General features: G+C 38.6%; 1 protein-coding gene, 1 long non-coding RNA gene and 1 pseudogene across 3 annotated transcripts; 1 reads left to right on the top strand and 2 right to left on the bottom strand.

Moving 5' to 3' along the window:
• Positions 1 to 2,614: 2,614 nt before the first annotated feature.
• On the top strand, positions 2,615 to 4,506 carry LOC307267580 (myoblast determination protein 1 homolog 1-like; the record flags this gene model as incomplete). The annotated part of the gene is made up of 3 exons (XM_080049939.1): positions 2,615 to 3,154; positions 3,741 to 3,813; positions 4,313 to 4,506. The coding sequence occupies 3 exons, from the start codon at positions 2,615 to 2,617 to the stop codon at positions 4,504 to 4,506; spliced, it is 807 nt and encodes a 268-aa protein (XP_079906065.1).
• A 1,471-nt stretch (positions 4,507 to 5,977) lies between these two features.
• On the bottom strand, positions 5,978 to 14,573 carry LOC307254095 (troponin T, fast skeletal muscle isoforms-like; annotated as a pseudogene). Its single transcript, XR_013845629.1, has 12 exons — positions 14,364 to 14,573; positions 11,021 to 11,038; positions 10,719 to 10,739; positions 10,102 to 10,120; positions 9,953 to 10,004; positions 8,711 to 8,827; positions 8,495 to 8,572; positions 8,074 to 8,187; positions 7,821 to 7,930; positions 7,382 to 7,472; positions 6,954 to 6,994; positions 5,978 to 6,190 (listed from the first exon to the last, which is right to left on the bottom strand). The product of XR_013845629.1 is annotated as a troponin T, fast skeletal muscle isoforms-like (transcript).
• A 1,713-nt stretch (positions 14,574 to 16,286) lies between these two features.
• Positions 16,287 to 19,507, bottom strand: LOC307248599. The gene is made up of 3 exons (XR_013844795.1): positions 19,380 to 19,507; positions 16,397 to 16,436; positions 16,287 to 16,300 (listed from the first exon to the last, which is right to left on the bottom strand). It is a non-coding gene; the product is annotated as an uncharacterized lncRNA (long non-coding RNA).
• Positions 19,508 to 20,525: the final 1,018 nt, after the last annotated feature.

Raw genomic sequence — 20,525 nt, 5'->3', positions numbered from 1 at the left:
CCTAAGAAAAGCAGAGGGTGTGAGAGTCCGGGGAATCTGACAAAATGATACCAGCCCCAGTTAAAAGGGCACTTGTCTTGGATTTCATGAGCTGCTAAATTTAACATGCTGCCTTCCCATCAAGCTGCGAGAAGTCTGTGATGTGAGCTGGTCTGTCGCACACCTCCACTTTATGTCTCTGTGAAGCTGTGAAAAATCTCACATTTACAAGGCAACAAGTCAACACAAAACAGAAACAAATATCCAAACAAAGGAACTGTTAAATCAGTGTCAAACGTGATTCAGATTTGATCAAACCAAAGATACCATCATGGCTTTTGCTCCAAAACACAACAAACAAACACATATTCTATCAAAAGCAATTTGCATTATATTTTGTAACTGCACTTTAATTTTTATGGTTAATGTTAGATCAAATAAGTTCGTTAAAGTTATTTTAGGTGAAGTTAAGTTTTGTCAGTTTGTAAGTTGTCGAGTGTCCTGCAATTAATTGAATAATAAAAACTAAACCTAGCTAGTTAACTTCACACATTTCATTTCCTTTCACCAAAACATGCTATTTATTTCCTCAGATCATGCTCTGTTAAATACACTTATACACTGTTGGCATAAGACCACTGTGCATTACAGATGCACCCTTTTGTAAATGCAATAAATCAAAATCTACAAGACACTAAAGCAGACGACAACTTCAAACAACATAAGAATTGACAAATAAGGACAAATTGTCTTAAACTGTTGTCCAGTGATGACACACCTTCCTTCCCTTTCTCTCTTCCTCTCTCTCTCTCTCTCTCTCCCCACACACACACACACACACACACACACACACACACACACACACACACACACACACACACACACACACACACACACACACACACACACACACACACACACACACACACACACACACACACACACACACACACACACACAATTTGAGGGGGATGAGCCTCGTCCTCTTCAGATCAGAGGCCTGACAACTGTGTGACACTATGACATTATGACCTCCTCAGCAGGACAGCAGACTGAAGAACACATGAGTCACATCATTGGACAGAAGTGTTCCACAAATATGGATATTACATCTCAGCTTCTACAGTGTTATTGGTGAATTGACATTTGTGTTTATTTTAATGTCGTAATGGTGGTGTAATTTTGATAAAAAGAGAGAAGGCTGCACACACTGTTTCGTCTTGCAAAACTAACTGACTTCATATAAGTGTGTTCGATTCTTGCAAGCTGAAACATTGTCCGGGTTCTTGTGTCTTTTTTGTGTGTGCAGGGGTACTTTTTCAAAGGTGTTATTCCGGAAAGTTTCAGTCTGGCATGTTCCACTTGACAACTTCTAGGGATCTGACTTTTTAGAATAATCTATAGAAATAAAATGAAGTAGGCTAAACTTATAATAACTGGATTGTTCAACAATGGATTTTGCAGTTACAACATGATTTTCACAATTAGAGACAATAAAACACCTGAAAATCATATAGAGTCAACAGTCAAATATATGCATGGTGTGATAGATTGGGCCAACAAAAAAAAAATTAAATAAATGAATGATAATAAAAACATTGAAATATATGTGATCGCACAGGATTTTCAACACAAATATTTCCAAAATAAGCACAAAAAGATGGTGTTTGTTTTTGTGTTTCAAGTCCTCACGTTATATATGATTTTCTCTTTTGCTGTTCTATCAATGGTTGTTATATCCTATTATTATTCTTAATGACTATTATGATACGTATTCACAGGCTGCTGTAAACAGAAGTTCAGTTCCTTATAATGTAAGTTGTTTCCACTTAGAAATACAACCTTTCACATGCCATTTTGGATAACAACTTTATATACGTAAGTTCCACCTGAAAAACTTTGACTAAACTTTTTCATACAGTCATGTTACAAAACTATGACAAAAAGTTTGATTGCGAGTACAAAACTGACAGAACTGCACTGTAATATGTTCATCTTAAAAAAGATATTGTAGTAGAACTGAAAAAGGAACATTAACTAACACACATCAGAAACATCAGACTCAACAACAAACTGAATGATTTGTTAAGATGGACTGCATCGCTTTTTTATTGCTTCCTTTTTGTTGCTGAGCTTCACCTTGGTGACCTTCCTCACACACACACACACACACACACACACACACACACACACACACACACACACACACACACACACACACACACACACACACACACACACACACACACACACACACACACACACACACACACACACATTCACCCCCACCACCACCACACCACACCCCTCAGACCATTGGTCACTCACACCACAGCCCCGCCTACACACTGACTCCCTTATAAAGACTAACCTAGACAAGGGAGTTGAGGTTACACAGACTGGCCCTTTAAAAACACACATCTCCTTTGCACACAGTTTCTACTTTTCTCAGCAGGTCCTGATTTTGACAGGAGACTTTGCTGTTCTTTTATAGGCTTTATACGCTAGTATAAAATATATGGTTCGACAAATAAAATAGACTTGGTGGAGCATTTCTTTCTCAGTGATCAGAGGAACTTGTCAGGGGACTATATTTCCTCCTCTAATCCCTTAAGGGAATCTTCCTCAGAGTCCGATGGATCTCTCTGACCTTCCCTTCCCTCTCTCCTCTGCTGAAGACCTATACGATGACCCCTGCTTCAGCACCAGCGACATGAACTTTTTTGACGACCTGGACGCCCGGCTGATGCTGAAGTCAGAAGACCATCTCCACCACCATCACCACCACCACGTGCCCAATGCAGAGGAGGAGGAGGATGAGCATGTGAGGGCCCCCGGGGGCCTGCACCAAGCGGGCCACTGCCTGCTCTGGGCCTGCAAAGCCTGCAAGAGAAAGACAACACACGCAGACCGCAGGAAAGCAGCAACCATGAGGGAGAGACGACGGCTCAGTAAGGTCAACGACGCCTTTGAGACCCTGAAGCGCTGCACGGCGGCGTCCAACCCAAACCAGCGGCTGCCCAAAGTGGACATCCTGCGCAACGCAATCAGCTACATCGAGTCCCTGCAGTCACTGCTGAGGGGCGGCCGCGACGAAGGCTTCTACCCAGCGCTGGAGCACTACAGCGGGGACTCAGACGCCTCCAGCCCCCGCTCCAACTGCTCCGATGGCATGGTGAGTCCAAGAACAGCTGAGCAGTCCATGTGCTGCCCTGCCCGCATGCAATGTTTGGAATGCGTTTGAGACATTTATTTTGGTCTCACAACTTCAATACACTTTCAATGAGGGGGACCTTTAAAATTAACTTTAGAATCTCGTTCCAGACTCAACTTTTACTGTTTTTCCCGTAACCACGCTATGTGCACTTATACTGTTGAAAGTCGGTCAGGTTCAAAGACTTGAATTGAACATTTGCGACAGATTTGAAAGGCCAATGTTGCTTCTCATTTGGAAGCATGTGCTCAAGTTTGAAAGTTTGTAGACAGTTACCAAGCTCCTTGATCCTTATGATATGAAATATGTGGATAACATTCTAAAGGAAGTACTGTTATGATAGAACTGATTAAATGTCTCTATTGTTTGAACATGAGAGGAGAACAAACAAACACATACTGTTCTTTTTTCCACCTAATTTATACAAAATTAAAAAAATAATATCACAATATCAAATCTGTGGGTATCCTTGCTATCCTCAAACACCATGCCTATTCATTGATCATTGATGTTGACTATAATCGTTTTCTTGGATCTCTCTTTGCAGATGGATTTCATCTCTCCGTGTTCGGACAGAAGTGAAAACAGTGATGGCTCCTACTGCAGCCCGACAGCAGACGGTCAGTTTCAAATGTTTACTCCATTTATTATCATTTGTTTCTACTTTATCAGGAGTTTGTTGTTTCTTATGATCAGTTTCACTTCCTGTTATAATGCAACAATCAAGAAAACTTCTTTCAGATGAGCTATTAGTCCATGAAACATTCTTCCCATATATGACTTATATCACCCCATGAACATAACTGATTTATCTTTTATTTTGTCTCTCATTAAATCCAGTCGAAGTCTTACCATTTAACATGTTTTCTCTTTAAATATATATATCCCATTAAAATACCTCATATATGACTGGATTCCCTTTTAAAGTGCCCCCACTAGTAGAATGACAGATATGTAATTTAATACAACTCGTCTTCAGTCCTCAAACATGAACATATACTCTTGTAATGTGATATTTACTTCAATACAACCTTAACTTTGACCAAATGCGACCCAGTAATTTTCATATTAAAATTTGAAAAAACTAAATTTTGTCATTTTCTCTTTTTTTTTTTACAGATTCCAGCAGCAACAAACGGTCGCTCATTTCCAGTTTGGCCTGTCTGTCCAGCATCGTAGAGCGGATCAGCACAGATCCAGTTGTGGCACCCCCTGGTGACAGTGTGGTCCCCCGGGGCCCTGGATCTCCTCAGAGCAGCCCTGCAGACACCAGCTCCTCCACTGAACCCAACAGCATCTACGAGCCGCTCTGAACATGACTGAGGACTCATATTCCACATGAAGCAAAGACCGACCCGGAAGATTGAGTTTCTTCAGACTGCTGCTGCAGTTTTTAGCCTCCTAACTGAAGACTGTTGTTGGTTTCCATTCATCTCAGCCAAAAAAAAGGAGAGGACAATGTTCTTACTTGTTCCTGCTGCATATATGAGGACCATTTTGTACATTCTGTAAATAAGAGCTGTTTGTTCGTAGTAACCAAACACACATTTCACACACACAAGGAATACTTGAATTGTTGATATGTTTATATATATTATTTATGAGTGAATGACATTTTAATAAAGAGATATTTATATTCTGCCTTTTTCTCCCCAGTGAAATAATTTAATCGCTCCAATGCAGTATCAAATGTTTTCATTATACATGTATATATAAACTGAAATCCTTCTTTACTTAAAGAAACAACTTCTTGCATTAAGAGTTTGATTTCAATTTGAGTATATTCTAAATATTTTCTTCCTTTGCTACTTTGTTATGCTGCTAAACTCTATTTAAATGCGCAACACTGACAAATCTTTGCCTTTTAAGATGTTGAACTACAGTTAGAAAGTATTTGTTCGTTTTCATATCCTGCATACACAGAGCAACATTAGCGTCACTCTAAAAGCGTTTGTAAACGAGTGTTTCTAGCCCCCTGAAGAACATAATTCTCACATTGACTCTCCTTTGGACTCATGTTTGAATATCCGGCTCTTTAGATGCTTTTTTCTCCAATGTATTCACCATTGGTCTATCATTTGTTGGGTTGATGACATCGGCTAACTGCAGTGTCTGAAAGCTACGCTGATAAGAGTGTTGAGAATGAAACACAACAGTGAGGTAGCAGAAAATAAATAAAAGTGAGCTGAAGGATGTTGAAATAAAATGTACTCCATTGAGCTGAGAGGAACTTTGGAGTCTAATGATATTCCTGTGGGTTCATTCAGGCTGAATATCAGATATAAAGGAAGTCCATCACTTAAATGGATTTGTTTCACCTTTTGACAACGATAATCCAAAATTAAGCCTGACAAGATAACAATATCTTAATATTTAATAAAACTTAGTGATAAGAAGTGGTGATTATTTATCTGGTGGTTATTGTTCTCCATGATGAAAGGAGCTGTAAATTGGGACTCTTGTTCTCAAATTATTTGTACACTTCTGATAAAAAGTTAAAATAGTGATCTTTGTTTAGAGTCCAAGCTGTTTGAGTTAAATCAGATTTTTTCACCCATTTAGGCCTATTTCATTTCTAAAAAGGTTCAGAAAGAGAGAATTGATTCATTGTTGTGTTATAATAAAGAATATATAATATCGATTTCACATTTTTTTTTAAATGAACTTTGTCAGCATCATTTATTTAATCAGGCTGACACATATAAATGTAAGACATGCAGGCTGGACTAATACGAATGGATAATTCTGGCATATTTATGGAATCTTGTTACATAAACACAGCGATGAGATTTTAAAAATTTCTTTATTTGGAGCTCAAATCATCCATAAATCCATTTTACTCAAACAGACACTAGCAGTAAGACCGTGGCCAGTTGTTGCGTGTGTCAGCGGTCTCTGGGTGGCAGGTGTGGCCGAGGGGCGGAGCCTCCTGTCCGGGCTGACTGTCTCTCAGGAGTCGCTCACTTTCTGCGACGTGAGGCGGCTCCCTTCTTGCTGCTGCAAAGCGCAAAGTGCAAAAAACAGAGTGAGATCTGTACAGAGGGCCTTCATGGTGGGGGCATTGGGTTTGATGGATATATACCAGACGTAATGTGTTGAGCACAGGAAGAAAAATTAAAATAAACATCGCCCTCTAGTGTCCAGACATATGCTTACATTACAAGTTAAAAGCATGTGCCTAAAATGGGCTGATTACATTATTGATAACATAACAATCATATATTTCAGTAAAAATTTAATCATATGGCTGACCAGGTAAATGAACCTTAACTCAGCTACAACCAGGACCAATCACAGTAACAAACTGATGTAAAACAAGTCAATAATTTATTATAAGTGGTGTAACTAACTACATATATACTCCCCTTATGAACACTATTGGGGTACTTATTCACCTAACTAATAATTCCATTTCATGCTACTTTATACTTCCACTCTAGTACAATTTGAAGGGAAAAGTTGTGCTTCATACTCATACTAGTATATTTATTTGATAAAATAGTTACTTTTCAGATTGAGATTAATAATAGAAAATATAAATGGACAGATGCATTATGATGTATTATTATAGATGAAACTACCTAGCATAAAGTAGTAAACTATATATAAGCTCCACCTTGACCATCTGCAACAATAAGCTTGATGTGTTTTGTTTTTTCCCCCAGTGTAAACAATATACAGTATGTGCACAAGACAGAATAACTAGGCACTTTTTGTTGATGGTTTTACCACTTTGTTTATGTTACTGGGAGTTACTTACTGTTTCTGCAGCTCATCGATGCGGTTTCTGAGAGAGATCACCTGAAAGACAAACGGCTCTGTTTAAAGCTGCAACGGGCAACTTCTTTCCATAATAAAATATCAGCAATTAAACCAAATACAAGTATAGTATTTCCCGCCCAAATCTCGTATCTCCCTTAAACTGTGTGTGCCCTGTCCTGGATTATTTCACAAGAGGAGCAACAGAAATATCCAACTCCCCACTGTCGAGATAAACGCATACATACAAGAGTACTCACATTTTCATGAATAGAAAATCGTGCATTCAAGAAAAAGTCGTACCCGAGATTTTTTAATCTCAAAGAATAAAATTTGGTATTTCAAACCTCAGATGAAAAATACAACACTGCGATTTTTTTTTTGTTGCAGCATGGAAAAAAAAATCCAGTACAACCCTTCCTCACTGACCTCATATCTCTGTCTCTTGAGTGACTCGGAGTGGTCGTATTTAATCTCCTCCAGCTTCATCTTCCAGTCCCACAGCTCCTTGGCCTTTGCCCTGTCAAACACACACCAGAAACCAAACATTCAGAGGGCATAATTCTAAGGCAGCTGAAACATGGCAATCAGAAAGATCTAAATTTCAAACAATCTTTTGCTTTTCTGTCAAAATTATATCAGTTGAGCATGATGACAGCACATATCTTTTAGGAAAAAAAATTTCACGCAATGACAATGAGTTAGCCAGGCCACGCCTAATACTATTCTGCATTATGTTCCTATTTGCGGAATAATGAGGGAGTTAAAAAGGACCCCAAAACAATATCAGATACTGTTTGCCATGTCATCAGTGTATTAACTATGCTGTATTAACTGTGACTTGTCCTTGATGCCTCTTGCGGTTTACCTCAGCTTGTCCTCGCTGAAATTGTCGACGTCCAGTGGTTTGCATCTGTCTGCCATGATCTTCTTTTTCTTTTCTCTTTCAGTCTGCTTCTTGCCCCTCTTCTGCTCAATCTAGAACAAAACCCAACCAGTTTAAGCTCCATGTCTTCACAAACACACAACATGTTGCTGTCTGTTTTGTATGAGTTTCAAGCAAAGATCTGAAATCACAACATCAACAAAAAAAAAATAAAAAAATAAAAAAAGAGACTTACCTTTGACAGGCTGCTGCAGAAGCCTGATCCCATGCTGCTCAAGGCGTTCTTCTTTTTGGCTTCATCTTCAGCCTTCCTGTGCATATCCGCATCCTCCCTTGCCTGCCTCTCAGCCTGTAAAATGATTTTTAAATATCCAGAAATGAAAACATAACAACTGGAAAGACAACCTCTCACTTTGTTGTTAAATGAACTGGCGTATGTCAAAAGAAAATCTTTTTTTTGGTGACCTCCATGCAGTGACCAATCACATTGTTGCAGTACTGAAGAAATGTACTGCAGTTAACACTGCTTTTCTGACTTGTGTTTCGTTACTCTTAATAGTCAATTACTGTAAATGACCATGATGGGTATTTGAGAAGTTGATTTCATTTTGAGTATCTTAAGAAGTGATCTGTTTAGATGAACAGAAGGTGCTTACCTCCCGCCTGGCCTGCGTCTCTTTATCCTTCTCAGCACGAATCCTCTGCTGCTCGGCTCGTTCAGCGCGGCGCTTATCCTGAAAACACAAATGGAAAGACAGTGCTGCTGCTTTCTGTCATGTGCACAAATGAAGCTAATTCTCCAAAAATGATCCTGATAAAGAGAAGACATGCAGAAATGCCAGTTCAGCACTTTGATTTGGTTTAAATCTCACAATTCTGTCCTTGAGAGCGAGGAGCTCCTCTTCCTCCTTTTTCCTGTGTTCAAAGTGAGCGTCGATCATCGACTGCAGTTCACCCAGGTCTTTGTTTTGACGTTTCTTCTGGATGTCCTGTGAGATATAGACAGGAGACGACAGTGACTTAAGTGTCTGGAGATGAAGAACTTAGTTTTCTGCACAAGGTTTAAGGTTAATTATCCCTTTTTTGTTGTGACATTTTTGTCATAAACATGAAAAAAAGGTCTGTATACTATTTGGTTTTTACGCATTGGTAATCACACACCAATGGCAATATGCTGCCATGACCTTCGACTGCAATTTTGAGTTAATTGTCTTGTGACACGTGGACAGGAGTTGGGGATCCAACCACTACACCTCTGATTAGTGGCAATGAGCATGTCCTGCTGTCTCACTGCCATAGCAAGCTGGAGGTGCCGTCAAAGACATGTCAAATCTCCATATCGTAATTACTGTATAAAGCACACATATATAATCTTTGGTGAACATCACAACATCTGTGAAAATACTAATTCCACATGACACCGGTGCTAATTGTTTGATAATATGTTGGCACTGATTCATCTTCACGTCTTTCCTGGTCCCAGTTCAGTTCTTCCAGACCAGCTTTGCTTATGTGACCTTTGACCAGGTTCAATGTAGTTTAAAGGGATTTTATTTTGAGGTTTATGTCTTTATTCGAAATTTCAATTCCTTGAATCGCAGTGATTTCCATTTATAAGTTTAAAACTTGAAAACATTTGGGAGATACAGAGCTCGTCTTAGTTTGGGATGCACAAACAGTTTGCAGTCATTTTCTACTGTTGTAAAAAAAATCCTGTTATAGATCCTCTGAGGCCTGCAGCCATTTCTGGTCCTTCTGGATTTAAGTCTTGACATAAGCCCCCTTCACACATGCACTGTGGCTCTGCAGTATATCAAGGTTAGCTATTTGTGTGAACAAAAATGTTCGGATTATTCAACCTGGACCTCGCCCAACTGGCGGCTCCCTAGTAATAAATCTGGGTGAGCCTCATGAGTGAACAGCTAGATCCTAACAGATTATCTAGATATTGTCTGGATGTCCTGTTTGAAAGGTGCAATGCACTCCCTTACAAAAGGTCAGGTGTACTGCTATTCACACAAATAACTATTTGTCTGAATTCAATCAACCCCACTGTCCTCTATACCTATACTATTTTATCTTTCCCCAAATATCAGCCATCAAAAATATCTTACATCAAAGTCCACTTTCTCGCCATCAGGGATCTTTGGGGCAGCAGCAGCGGGTCTGTTGACGTAAATAACATTCAAATTGTACAAGGAACACATTGACGGTGCCCAAAATGTGAAAACTGGATGTATCTGCCACAGATGAAAGTACTCACTTGAACTTTGGCTTTTCCTCTGGTGTTTTCAGTGACAAAAAAAGCATCATGGAGAGAAGAGAGAGAACAAACAGTTACACACACCAATGTGGAAAGAGACAAAGACTAAAAGGCTGCTGGTTAATCAGGGGGAAGATCCATGTGGACAAGCTGAGTTACATCTGAGGGCTACAAGTTGTTTTTGGTTACAAGATCATATTTGAGTGAGTTTCAATGCAGCAACACGTTTCATGATCAGTGGTCCAATTCCTGTTTGTTAGCGTCTGTTTTAAGTGCTGTCAGTTGTTCAGTTTGGTTGTGCATTAGTGTGTCAATCAAACCTATATAGTCTGAGACATGTGAAGTGCTAATCAGGATCAGTATAGGCTGTGTGCCATATATCACCACATGAATTATTTTAATAGTGTCATTTTCTGAACATACTTCATTGCACACTTTTCACAACAGGGAGTTTAACAGTGTAATTACTGTTAATGGAGGATGTGCAAGGACCACGTTTGTGATTAGCTTTAGGTTTTTGTTTTACGGGACCCCTTACACTAAACATAAGACAAAACAACACAGGAAGAAAATGCAGGCAAAGCAACAGCGACTGGACAGCTGAAAATACAAACTACCATCTTGATCTTCCTCGTCCCCTGGCAGGACAGATTCATGCAAAAAAGAGAAGAAGCAGAGATGAGCAGTGGGGCCCGTAACCATGACGCAGCATTTCTGAACCCTGTTCCTCCACGTCACCTCTGTCGGCTGACACAGGAGACTAAAGAGAACAGGTTCAATCTGCCTTTCCCAATCAATGAAGATCAATAAAACAAGCCAATGAACACAGTATGAATTATGTGAGAAAGTGTCCCTGGCCGACAGGGAGAACGGGAACTGGTCCACTCAGAAGAACAGAGAAGAATACAAATCAACATACCTTCCTCTTCATAGCCGTCTGCATGCAGCAAGCGTCCAAAGCAAGAGCAGAACAGAAATCATTAGTGGTCAGACTGGGCAGCCTGTTCCTGTCCTCCTTACGGTGCACAGCTTATGAAGCGCATTTACCAAATCGGGGTGTTCATATTCTTTGTGTTTCGGTCTTGGCAGACACTGCAGAAGTCCCATGTTAAGCATTAATCCTGCATTCCAACCTCAGGCAGCCCTTACTTTCCTAACCTCCCTGAGGTTTAGACCATGGTTTAGATCTTAGAGGAAACTGTGTCTTTCTTTAAAAAACATCAATGTTTATTTTGAATGGCCTTGTGTTTCAAGCTCCTCATTTCGGTGATGGATCATCTTTACCAACCATATTAAAAGGCCATTTTATATTCTGTGTAGACTGTCCGGGAGAAAATGATCATTTTGCAGATTTTACACCACAGATGTGTGACCAAGACACATCCAGGAAGAGTTATTGTGAGATTAAAAATTCTGACTCATTAAGAGGTTTATTTGATGCTGTCATTAGTTTAATAAAGTAGGGCAAGGGAGCTTTCTCTTTTTGAAAAGGAGGCTTATCATCAATCCCTAAATGCATTGGCAGGGTTATGCTGCTCTCTGCTGGATAACACTGAAATGCAATATACCTCTTCACTTTATTTTCTACTTGTTGAGTTATTAAGGCATAAGGCAAATTCATTTTTCTTTGTACATATTTTTCTATTGAACTCATGGCACAGTTATTGTATAAATAAAAGGGAATTACACATCACAATGTGTATCTCATAATATTTTCTTTTCTTGTTTGATTTGTTTTAATTTAGGCATCATACACCTTCCACACATGATTGCAGAGTGCAGAGTTATCATCTTATCAATTGTTCTTTCCTGAAACTGAGCAAAAGTTTGTCTTAACTGATCATGCTGAGGCATCAAAATGAGCAAGAGCACAGTAAAGCCTGGGACTTCTGCAGTCACGCCATCTGTTTTAAACAGTTTGCACAGATTATAGAAGCATTCGAACCAACTTGAATCTAGCGTTGATTTTTTTTGCATCACTGCACCCCAATGTAAATGCTTACCTGATGCTTACGAGCAGTTTGCTAGTTTTACTCTTTATCTATACACAAAGGTTGGTGCTAAACATGGACAGAAGGGGGGCAGAAATGTGTCTTTTACATAACTGAAATTACCCAGCATCCTTTCTGCTACAGCCTTCAAGATGGACACACGAGTTTTCCAAAATGCAATAGACGTTAACAACAAAATGAGACGTAAACATGGATAGAAGGCAACGGATGAAACAGGGCATTTGATTTATGTAAAGGCAGCTGATTTTCTTCTCCCTTTCAACATTTATATGCAAAGCTCATATTCAAAACACACACTGAGCAATAATGCTGCAAACAGGACAAAATGTTTTGTTTTGATTGCGTGTCAGTTGACACTGATGGTGATGTGATGTAATAACTGTGGACAATTTTTGAAGGAAAGCATTAATGTTTTCCTGTTGTGCACTTTTAGAAAAAGGGTTTCTGGGGAGGGGGATTTGAGAAGCTCAGAGACAAAATAAGGCACATTTGGATTTAGGATTTTCATTAGAACACACACTGGCTTTGTCATACTAATCTTGGAACATATGTGATAAAACCTCTGGTTTTCTGAAGAGTTTATACGAGTTGATGCTAGGGAATAGGGCAGTATCTAAGTGTCATACGCTGGTGATGTGTTTTGCCTCACTAGTGGCTCCTGGTGGCTGCAATGTTTATGAATTGTTGAACGTATCGATTCTTTTACTATTGTTTGTCAGCAGTGGGGCTAGAAATATTTTCACGGTGGCGTTATTCAAATCAAAATTATTTGTCATGTGGAAAACATCGTGTGACGACAAATGGCTCATGCCAACTGGTTACATAGATATCTAAAGGTCATTGGATGAAAATGGAAAGGCCTGCACCTCTGGGGAGATCCCTTAATCCTTATTACTTTTTATAGTTCATGGTTCCAATGAATCCTAGTGTTGTGGCATTTGAAGTTGGGAGAGGCTATGGATCAACAGATGATGATTGAAAGAGACAGACGCTGCACCTAGATCTGCAGAATGAACTGTCATCTCCATGATTTCCTAGTCCATGATGTCTCTCTTTACTGTAAGGCTGTGATGTCTTGTTCTCGTGCTCAAACACACATTTTAAGTGAGCAAGCCAGGCTCCCAGTGACCTGAATAAACTCGTATCTGAGATATCTGAGTATCCTTTCTGCTTATCTTCTTTGGTGTGAACATGGGTTTCTCAAAAAAATAAAGACTTAAAACCTACTATGGCGTTAATTACTGATGGAAGATGTACTCAGATCCTTTATTTAAATAATAGTAGACATAACAAAGTCTTCAAATCCTGAGTTTGAAATGGTACTCTATTCAAACTAGTTAAAATATTATCAGCAAACTGACTCGATGTATCAAAGGTAAAATTACTCATAATGCAGATCATGTTGAGGAATATTATATTAGTCATTCAGTTTTTGTCACTTATGTAGGAGTATTTTAATATCGTAGCTTGTTAATGTGGAGCCACTTTTAGATACTTTTTATACTAATAGGTAGACTAATAAAATAGTACTGCATCATATCATACAAGCATTACATCTGTTTGTTTGTTTGTATTGTATGTAATATTAGATTAGTAACTATAAGTGTCAAATGCAGATAGTGGTTTTTGAAAAAATCCTGTCAATCATACATCTTGACACTTAACTCACAGATTTATGTATTTTGTTATGAAGAGGAGGTATCTCTAGTGAAAAGGTCTGTAGGGAGTGGTGAACTGCAAAAACAGCATGAGTAACTTCATTAAAAGCAATTATTTGTATGTGTAAAGTTCTATTTCAAAGTCTAAAAGCACCATCTTGCTGCTATTGTTGTACCAAACAGTGACAGCGTCACTGGGCACCAATTCAAATCTATTTCAACTTGTAACTGTAAGGTTCTATCTTCATTTATTTTTCGACAGCCAGACATTAAGAATGCAATGAAAAAAATATGTTGAGTAAGGTACATTTAAATGTCCAGATACTTGTACCAAAGCTTCAATTTAACGTTACTAATATTGTGCGGGAAAGGTTATTTTTGCTAATATATTTTCAAATGTAGAATAAACATGGGAATGATGTAGAAATTAAAAAAGGCACAAACTCAAATAATGCCTATCAGTGCTTTAAGACCCAATAATTTGACTTTATAGGCCCGGATATGTTTTGCAGCGTGTTGATGTGAACACTAGGACTGTCCATGACTCAATGTCCTGCAGGAGAAGGGTGAACAGACTGCCCGTGTCACGTACCTTCCTCGTCATGAACCACCTCCTCTGGCTCAGGCTCTGGTTCAGGTTCAGGTTCTGGTTCAGCCTCTACCTCTGGCTCTGCTTCTACCTGGGCCTCCGCCTCAGGGGCTACTTCTACTTCTACTACCTCCTCCTGGGCTACGGGCACGCAGCATGCACCGAACCGCCGGGAAGGTGTCGGAGAAGGCCGTTAATGAAGACCACAGACATGACAGAGCCATTAGAAACCAAAAGTGGAGAGATTACTTTAGTTATATACAGAGGATGGATGGGTGAGCGAAGGACAGAACTGCTGGAGAGAGAGAAACACATGATGAGAAGAAGTCAGTTGACCTTTCACACCCAAGCCATATTGAACTGTCGAGGTCGAAAACTACCGGAAGAGTAGCCATGTTGAGACCCTTAACTCTAGGTATTCAAATAATTTTCTCATTTAATTTTACCTAAACTTAAAGTAAAAGGCACTCAAAGTCACTTAAACTTTGGTATTTTATTAGACTTAAATGAATATGTTTCTTAGAGAAACAAAAAGAATCAGGTCATCGGTATAAAACCCATTCCAATAATTCACTGCTAAAAGCTTATACTTTGAACTAACATTTTTCAAAAGAATGCTCTCTGCTGTAGGCAATATGTCAAGATCTAAATGTCTAAATGTGTTGTTTGTCATGTGTATCTGTTTAAAGGGATAGTTCAGTAACTGTAAAGTTAAAAAAGATGATGTTAGAATAATTGTTGGATATCGAGGATATCCTTGGGAGAAAATGTTTACAATGACATCTAGGCAAAACATTATGGAAGGTATAGTTTCTTTTAAATGTTAGCAACTGTTGCTAGCCTTGTTAAATTAATTAAAGATTGAAGAAGATGTTACTTAATCTTAGAACATTGATAGTAAACAAATGTAAATTATTCGATTTAAATGTACAGAATGACCAATGATAGGAAACCCACAATAAAAGAGTTCATTACATTATAATCAAGCAGAACTGCTGATAGACCGCTAACTAACAGGTTGGTAACCAAAAGACTTATTGCAGCTATAGCTAACTTCTTAATGTGTAATGATGTGACTGTCCAACACAGAGTTTGCTGCGAGTTTGTCTGTTGTGATTTTTCCAGGTAGTTTTCTACGTCCACTGTTGAAAATATGGCCTTTGAGTGAATGAGGTCAATGACAGATGAAAGTTGCACTGATGTGAGATCAACAGATGACAACGTAAATATGTCACATGCCAAGAAAATAAATGTAGAGAGCAAAGAAGCTCGATCACATTTTTTTCTCAAGCAAGTGATTCAAGACATCACCCAGTCAGAAAAGATCACCCTTACCTTGGAAGTGTTTGACTAACAACTAAGTGTTAGCGCTATCTACATACCAGAAAACAAACACCCTATGCCTCTTTCGTACAATTAAACATTTTACAAAATGTTTCCCCATACAAATATACAATAAAAATCTACAATGCTAATTTTATTACAATGTAAGCTAAGCAAGGACTCAACGGAAAGTCTGATCTTTTCAAAGTTTATCACCCATTACATCAATATGAGGTTGCACATTTCCACTAACTGTGCAAATGTATGTCCTGTATAAAGAGCAGGTGTCAGGTGTTTGTGTGTGTCTGTGTGTCAAACACTTCAAAATAAGGGTGAAATCAGGCAGCTGACAAATTAGTGCAGTAGAGAAAGGTATAAAATATAGATATGATTCAGTCGTCTTTACCTTCCTCTTCTTCGGGTTTGGAAAAAAAGGTGGGACAACAGAAAACAAAATTACATTAATTTAATAATTACATTCATATCATAATAATGACAAAAGGATTTGAAAAAAGCAACGAGTCATATAGTTTCATAGTTGTGTTATACTGTATATAACATACATCTATAAGAAATAAAACAAAACTGAGAGGTGTCACTTACCCTCGTACTGATCTCTGTAACACAAAAGGTAAGACATTCAAAAATCAATCAAACATAAAATCCCAGAAGGCTTCTCTACATTGTTTGGTGTCCGTGTGAGATTAACTTACACTTCTTCAGTGTCAGACATGGTGACAGCCAAATTCACACCTGATGGAGAAGACAAAGAGCCTGGTGAGTCTACAGGGTTTAAATAACAGCAGGGAGTTATGTGGATATGATTAAGGTTAAGAATTTGATCCACAGAGCCATCTGAAATACCCAACTTCACCTGTTCCAGTTTTCTCTTCATTTTAAAATAATAAATCTGCTTCTTTGATTATAAGGTTCAAGACTGCGTACCCAAAAATACTAAAGAAAATGTGCTTATTCAATTTTTTTGCTAAGGGTTGGATGAGAAGATTGATACCACTCTCATGGGCATGGATGTACAGTAAATATAAAGCTACGGTCAACCGCCAGTTAGCTTAGCTTAGCATAAAGGCTGAAGGTAAAAAAGTCTGCTTACCAGCACCTCACCTATTTTTTATTTGATTATTCCATACAAAAACCTAAGTTAAAAACATAGAAAAAACTAAAAACGTTTGTGGTTTTCTGGAGAATAATGTACTGGGTTTTCTTAAAGTTTGCAGCCTTGTGCTAACTAAGCTAAGCTAATTGCCTACATTAAGACTCAGACATTTGAGTGGTATAAACCTTCTTTTCTAACACTCAGTAAGAAAAATAATTGTGTATTTCATGAAATATGTTTCTTTACCTAAATCTAATCATTATTCTATAAAAGATTTAACTATAAATGTTTTCCTACTATCTCTGGGATACTTTTGAATGAACTATGATGACCATGTTACATTTAGAAATATTTAAGCTATCGTTGGAGATTCATAAAATGCTTCTTCATAATGAGGAAAAAGTCTTCCTGGATGCGGATCCAGCAGGGGTGGAATGCATGAGAAAAAAAGTATTTTTTTCTAATTTGGCTGAACCCAAACCCCCTTAACATAAAAAAACTCAATTATTTACTTCAAACATACTGTACTGTAGAGAGCACATCAAACACATATTTTAATGTTGGTATGACTGCTTTCCAGGATTCAACACCAGCTCTCGCAGTTCATAAAAATTCCAAACTCCGGGAGATACCCCTCTAAATACAATATCAATTTAAAGTGTGAAAATGTTCTTAAAGACCCGATGAAGCTAGCTGAAGTCCCAACAGCACTTCAGTCCCAAGACAGGCTTGGAGCCTCTATGTTGGATCCAGTGATGGAGGATTTCTACTAACTTACTATTCTCTACGCAACTTATTTGATATATATAAAGTGTCTCTGGATGACTCCTTCACACTTAGCAATGGGCACAGCTGCAGAGGACTATGAGGATTAGTTCTGGATCATATTTCTACCCATCAGCTGGGGAACGGTGTCCAAATAGCTGCTTTAATCCTTGGGCTCAGTCTGGCGGGAGGATACTCTGCTCTCACACAGCCAATCGGCATCATCCTCCTACAAACGAGCCCTTTGATCGACTTATAGTTGACAGCAGCCTCACCTCTGTGCTTCCAGCATTCACTCAGTACATACCAACACTTCAACGCTCTGTATATTTAGTGGATGGTTACTTCGTTTCTCAAGAATGAGAACACCAAATGCTGAGAAGTGTTCATGAGTCTTTCTGAAACTAAAAACTCTGTGCTGAAACTGACAGACTGATTAAATAGGTGAGATGTTAGAGGAACGTCACATACTTAGCCATTTGAGAAGCAGATTGAAATATAAGGTGAATTTATAGATCCAGCACATCCTTCTGACCCGGAGAGATGAAGGATGTGTATTTTGCATTTGACACCAAACAGACCTCACATGTCTAAAATGGCTCCCAGGTCGACAACAGCCCATGTGAGTGTTTAAAGTTCAAAACACTGACAAAAGGTTACAGGAGGATAATATTTCAGTTTCCGTATTTAAAATGTCAATGAAATGATGATAAAATGAAAATGCATACAATTAAAAACAAGAGGTGCTAACTATAGCGTACTGGAGAGCCAAAATTCAGATACCCCACAATTCAACCGAATCAGATATTCAACGATTCAACAACTATACTCATTTAAAATCTTAAGCAAGATTCTGGCAGATATTCAAATAGCCTATTAATATAATTTTCAAAAAAAGAAAATATGCAGGAGACATAGAGATAAGAAATACACATTTCAACCAGAAACTGTAACTATCATTATACAAGTAAATTAGGAAACAATCATTTTGTGTTGTTTTAGGTTTTGCTTTTCAAGGAAGCCCCATTTCTCTGAGGCATAGCAGGGATTTGGAGCTGTGTTTTTTTTTTGGCATGCCAACTGTCCCCCTGTAAGCCTTTCAGGGCTTAGAGCACTGTATCCGCTGGAATTACGTTTATATTGGACTATTCAAAAGATCCCAGTTTTATTTCCAGTCAAATATCCAGCCGTCCTTCAGTGCGATCGATCAAGCATGTTATTTGAAAGTGAATGATAGTGTAACTCGACTTAAAAAAAATTAAAGATGAGGCTGGTGTGTAGCTTAGCCAGGATGAAATAGATTAAAGAGTTATAAAATATAAAAACTACATTCTGACATCACAAAAAATGATGTTCAAAGTGTTCTAATTTCACTGAACCCTTTTCAGTACCTCATAGAAATGTAAATACATTTGATTGCTTACATACATTTGTATCTATTTCCCTCCCCAGCTCGTAAGTTTTCCTCCATTATTTGAAACAAATTACATTTTTATGAACCTGTTAAATCAATGTGTCACCAGGAAACTGGACTCCTGCTGTGAACAGTCTCAGACATAAACTAGACATGTCTGACATGTAGTAGAACATGTTTACGTCTGAGGTTACAGCCTGCAGTGTTGAAGGACAGATCATGTGTTTCCCCTTTGTCTTACAAAACCTGAGGCTCCTTTTTCCTGGTGCACACAAATGTAGTAAAAACACAAATCTACAATCAGAAGATTTTGGTTTAAATGGAAAGTTATATTCAGGATTATGTATCTGACATAGTAATGACAAGTGACTTCAGGGACACTGCCTGTTAGTGGTGGTCTTACCTCAGAGAGGAAGAGAAGCTCCTCCGGCAAAGAAGATGAAGGTCTGTTAGAACCTACAGGCTCCACTCAGAGAATAAGTCCTTGTGTTATAGTGATACTTGAGCTCATCAGGCCCGTTTTGGCTGTGGGATTAGAGAGAAGCGAGTGTGTGTGTGTGTGTGTGTGTGTGTGTGTGTGTGTGTGTGTGTGTGTGTGTGTGTGGCATTTATGTAAATGTGAAGAAAAGGTGGGGAAAGGCGAGTAAGGGGGGTGGGCAGTCATGACCCTGGAGAAGGAGATGGATGAAATACTGTGGATGGAAGAGGAGGGCTCAGGTTTTGGAAAGGAGCAGCTGAGAAGCTTCTGTTGCTAAAATTACAGTGATAGAAGGCTGAGAGGAGGGGGTTACACATCAGGCTGGCATCCAGACAATGGAGCGAAACAGTGTGTGTGTGTGGGGGGTGGGGTGAGGCCAACCACTTTATCAACCAGTCAGTGTATTGGTCAGACAATCAGTCGGTGCAGAGTAACAGAATAATAATATAATAATGTAACTGGACTGAAAAGAATGCTTACTATCAATAAGTATTTTTTTATGTGTTTTAATACGGTTTACCTTTTCCCCCAGATAAACCTGTGCTAGCTTGTTAGATTGTTGGTTTGTAGCTAACAAGTCGGATTGTTTATTCATTTAAAGAGCAATAAATAAAAAACAACAACAGAACAGACAAGAAAAACAATGTTTATCTGGAGTGTATCATACCTGATTTGTCTCACATTTAGCAGTACAGCTGGGCTCAGTCTGATTGGGTGAGTAGTGTAGTAGTGGGGGCCAGTGTCAGGTCTCAGTTTTAGGCCCATGCGTAACTAATAATAACTAATACACCCAATGAGATTACCTTTACTCCAGCAAAGGGCATTGCAACCAGACTGCAGTTTTTTTTAAATGTTTTGTGTTAAAGTGTATTATGCTTTTATTATTAGAAAAAGCATACCATCACAGATCTGTCGCTAAGAAATTAGGTATGTATTCTGTTCAACAGCACTTACATTTTGTGAGAAACATTATGCAAATGTACTTTTTTTATCAACAACATAACATAAACATGCACACTAAACAAATCTCTTAAATGTAGCATGACAATGTATTTCAACAACGTGCAATCC

This window comes from Ammodytes marinus (assembly GCF_949987685.1).
Source record: "Ammodytes marinus genome assembly, chromosome: 1".
Lineage (NCBI taxonomy): Eukaryota > Metazoa > Chordata > Actinopteri > Uranoscopiformes > Ammodytidae > Ammodytes > Ammodytes marinus.
Note: the sequence above shows the minus strand (reverse complement) of the source record. Positions and strands in the feature narration are given on the sequence as shown.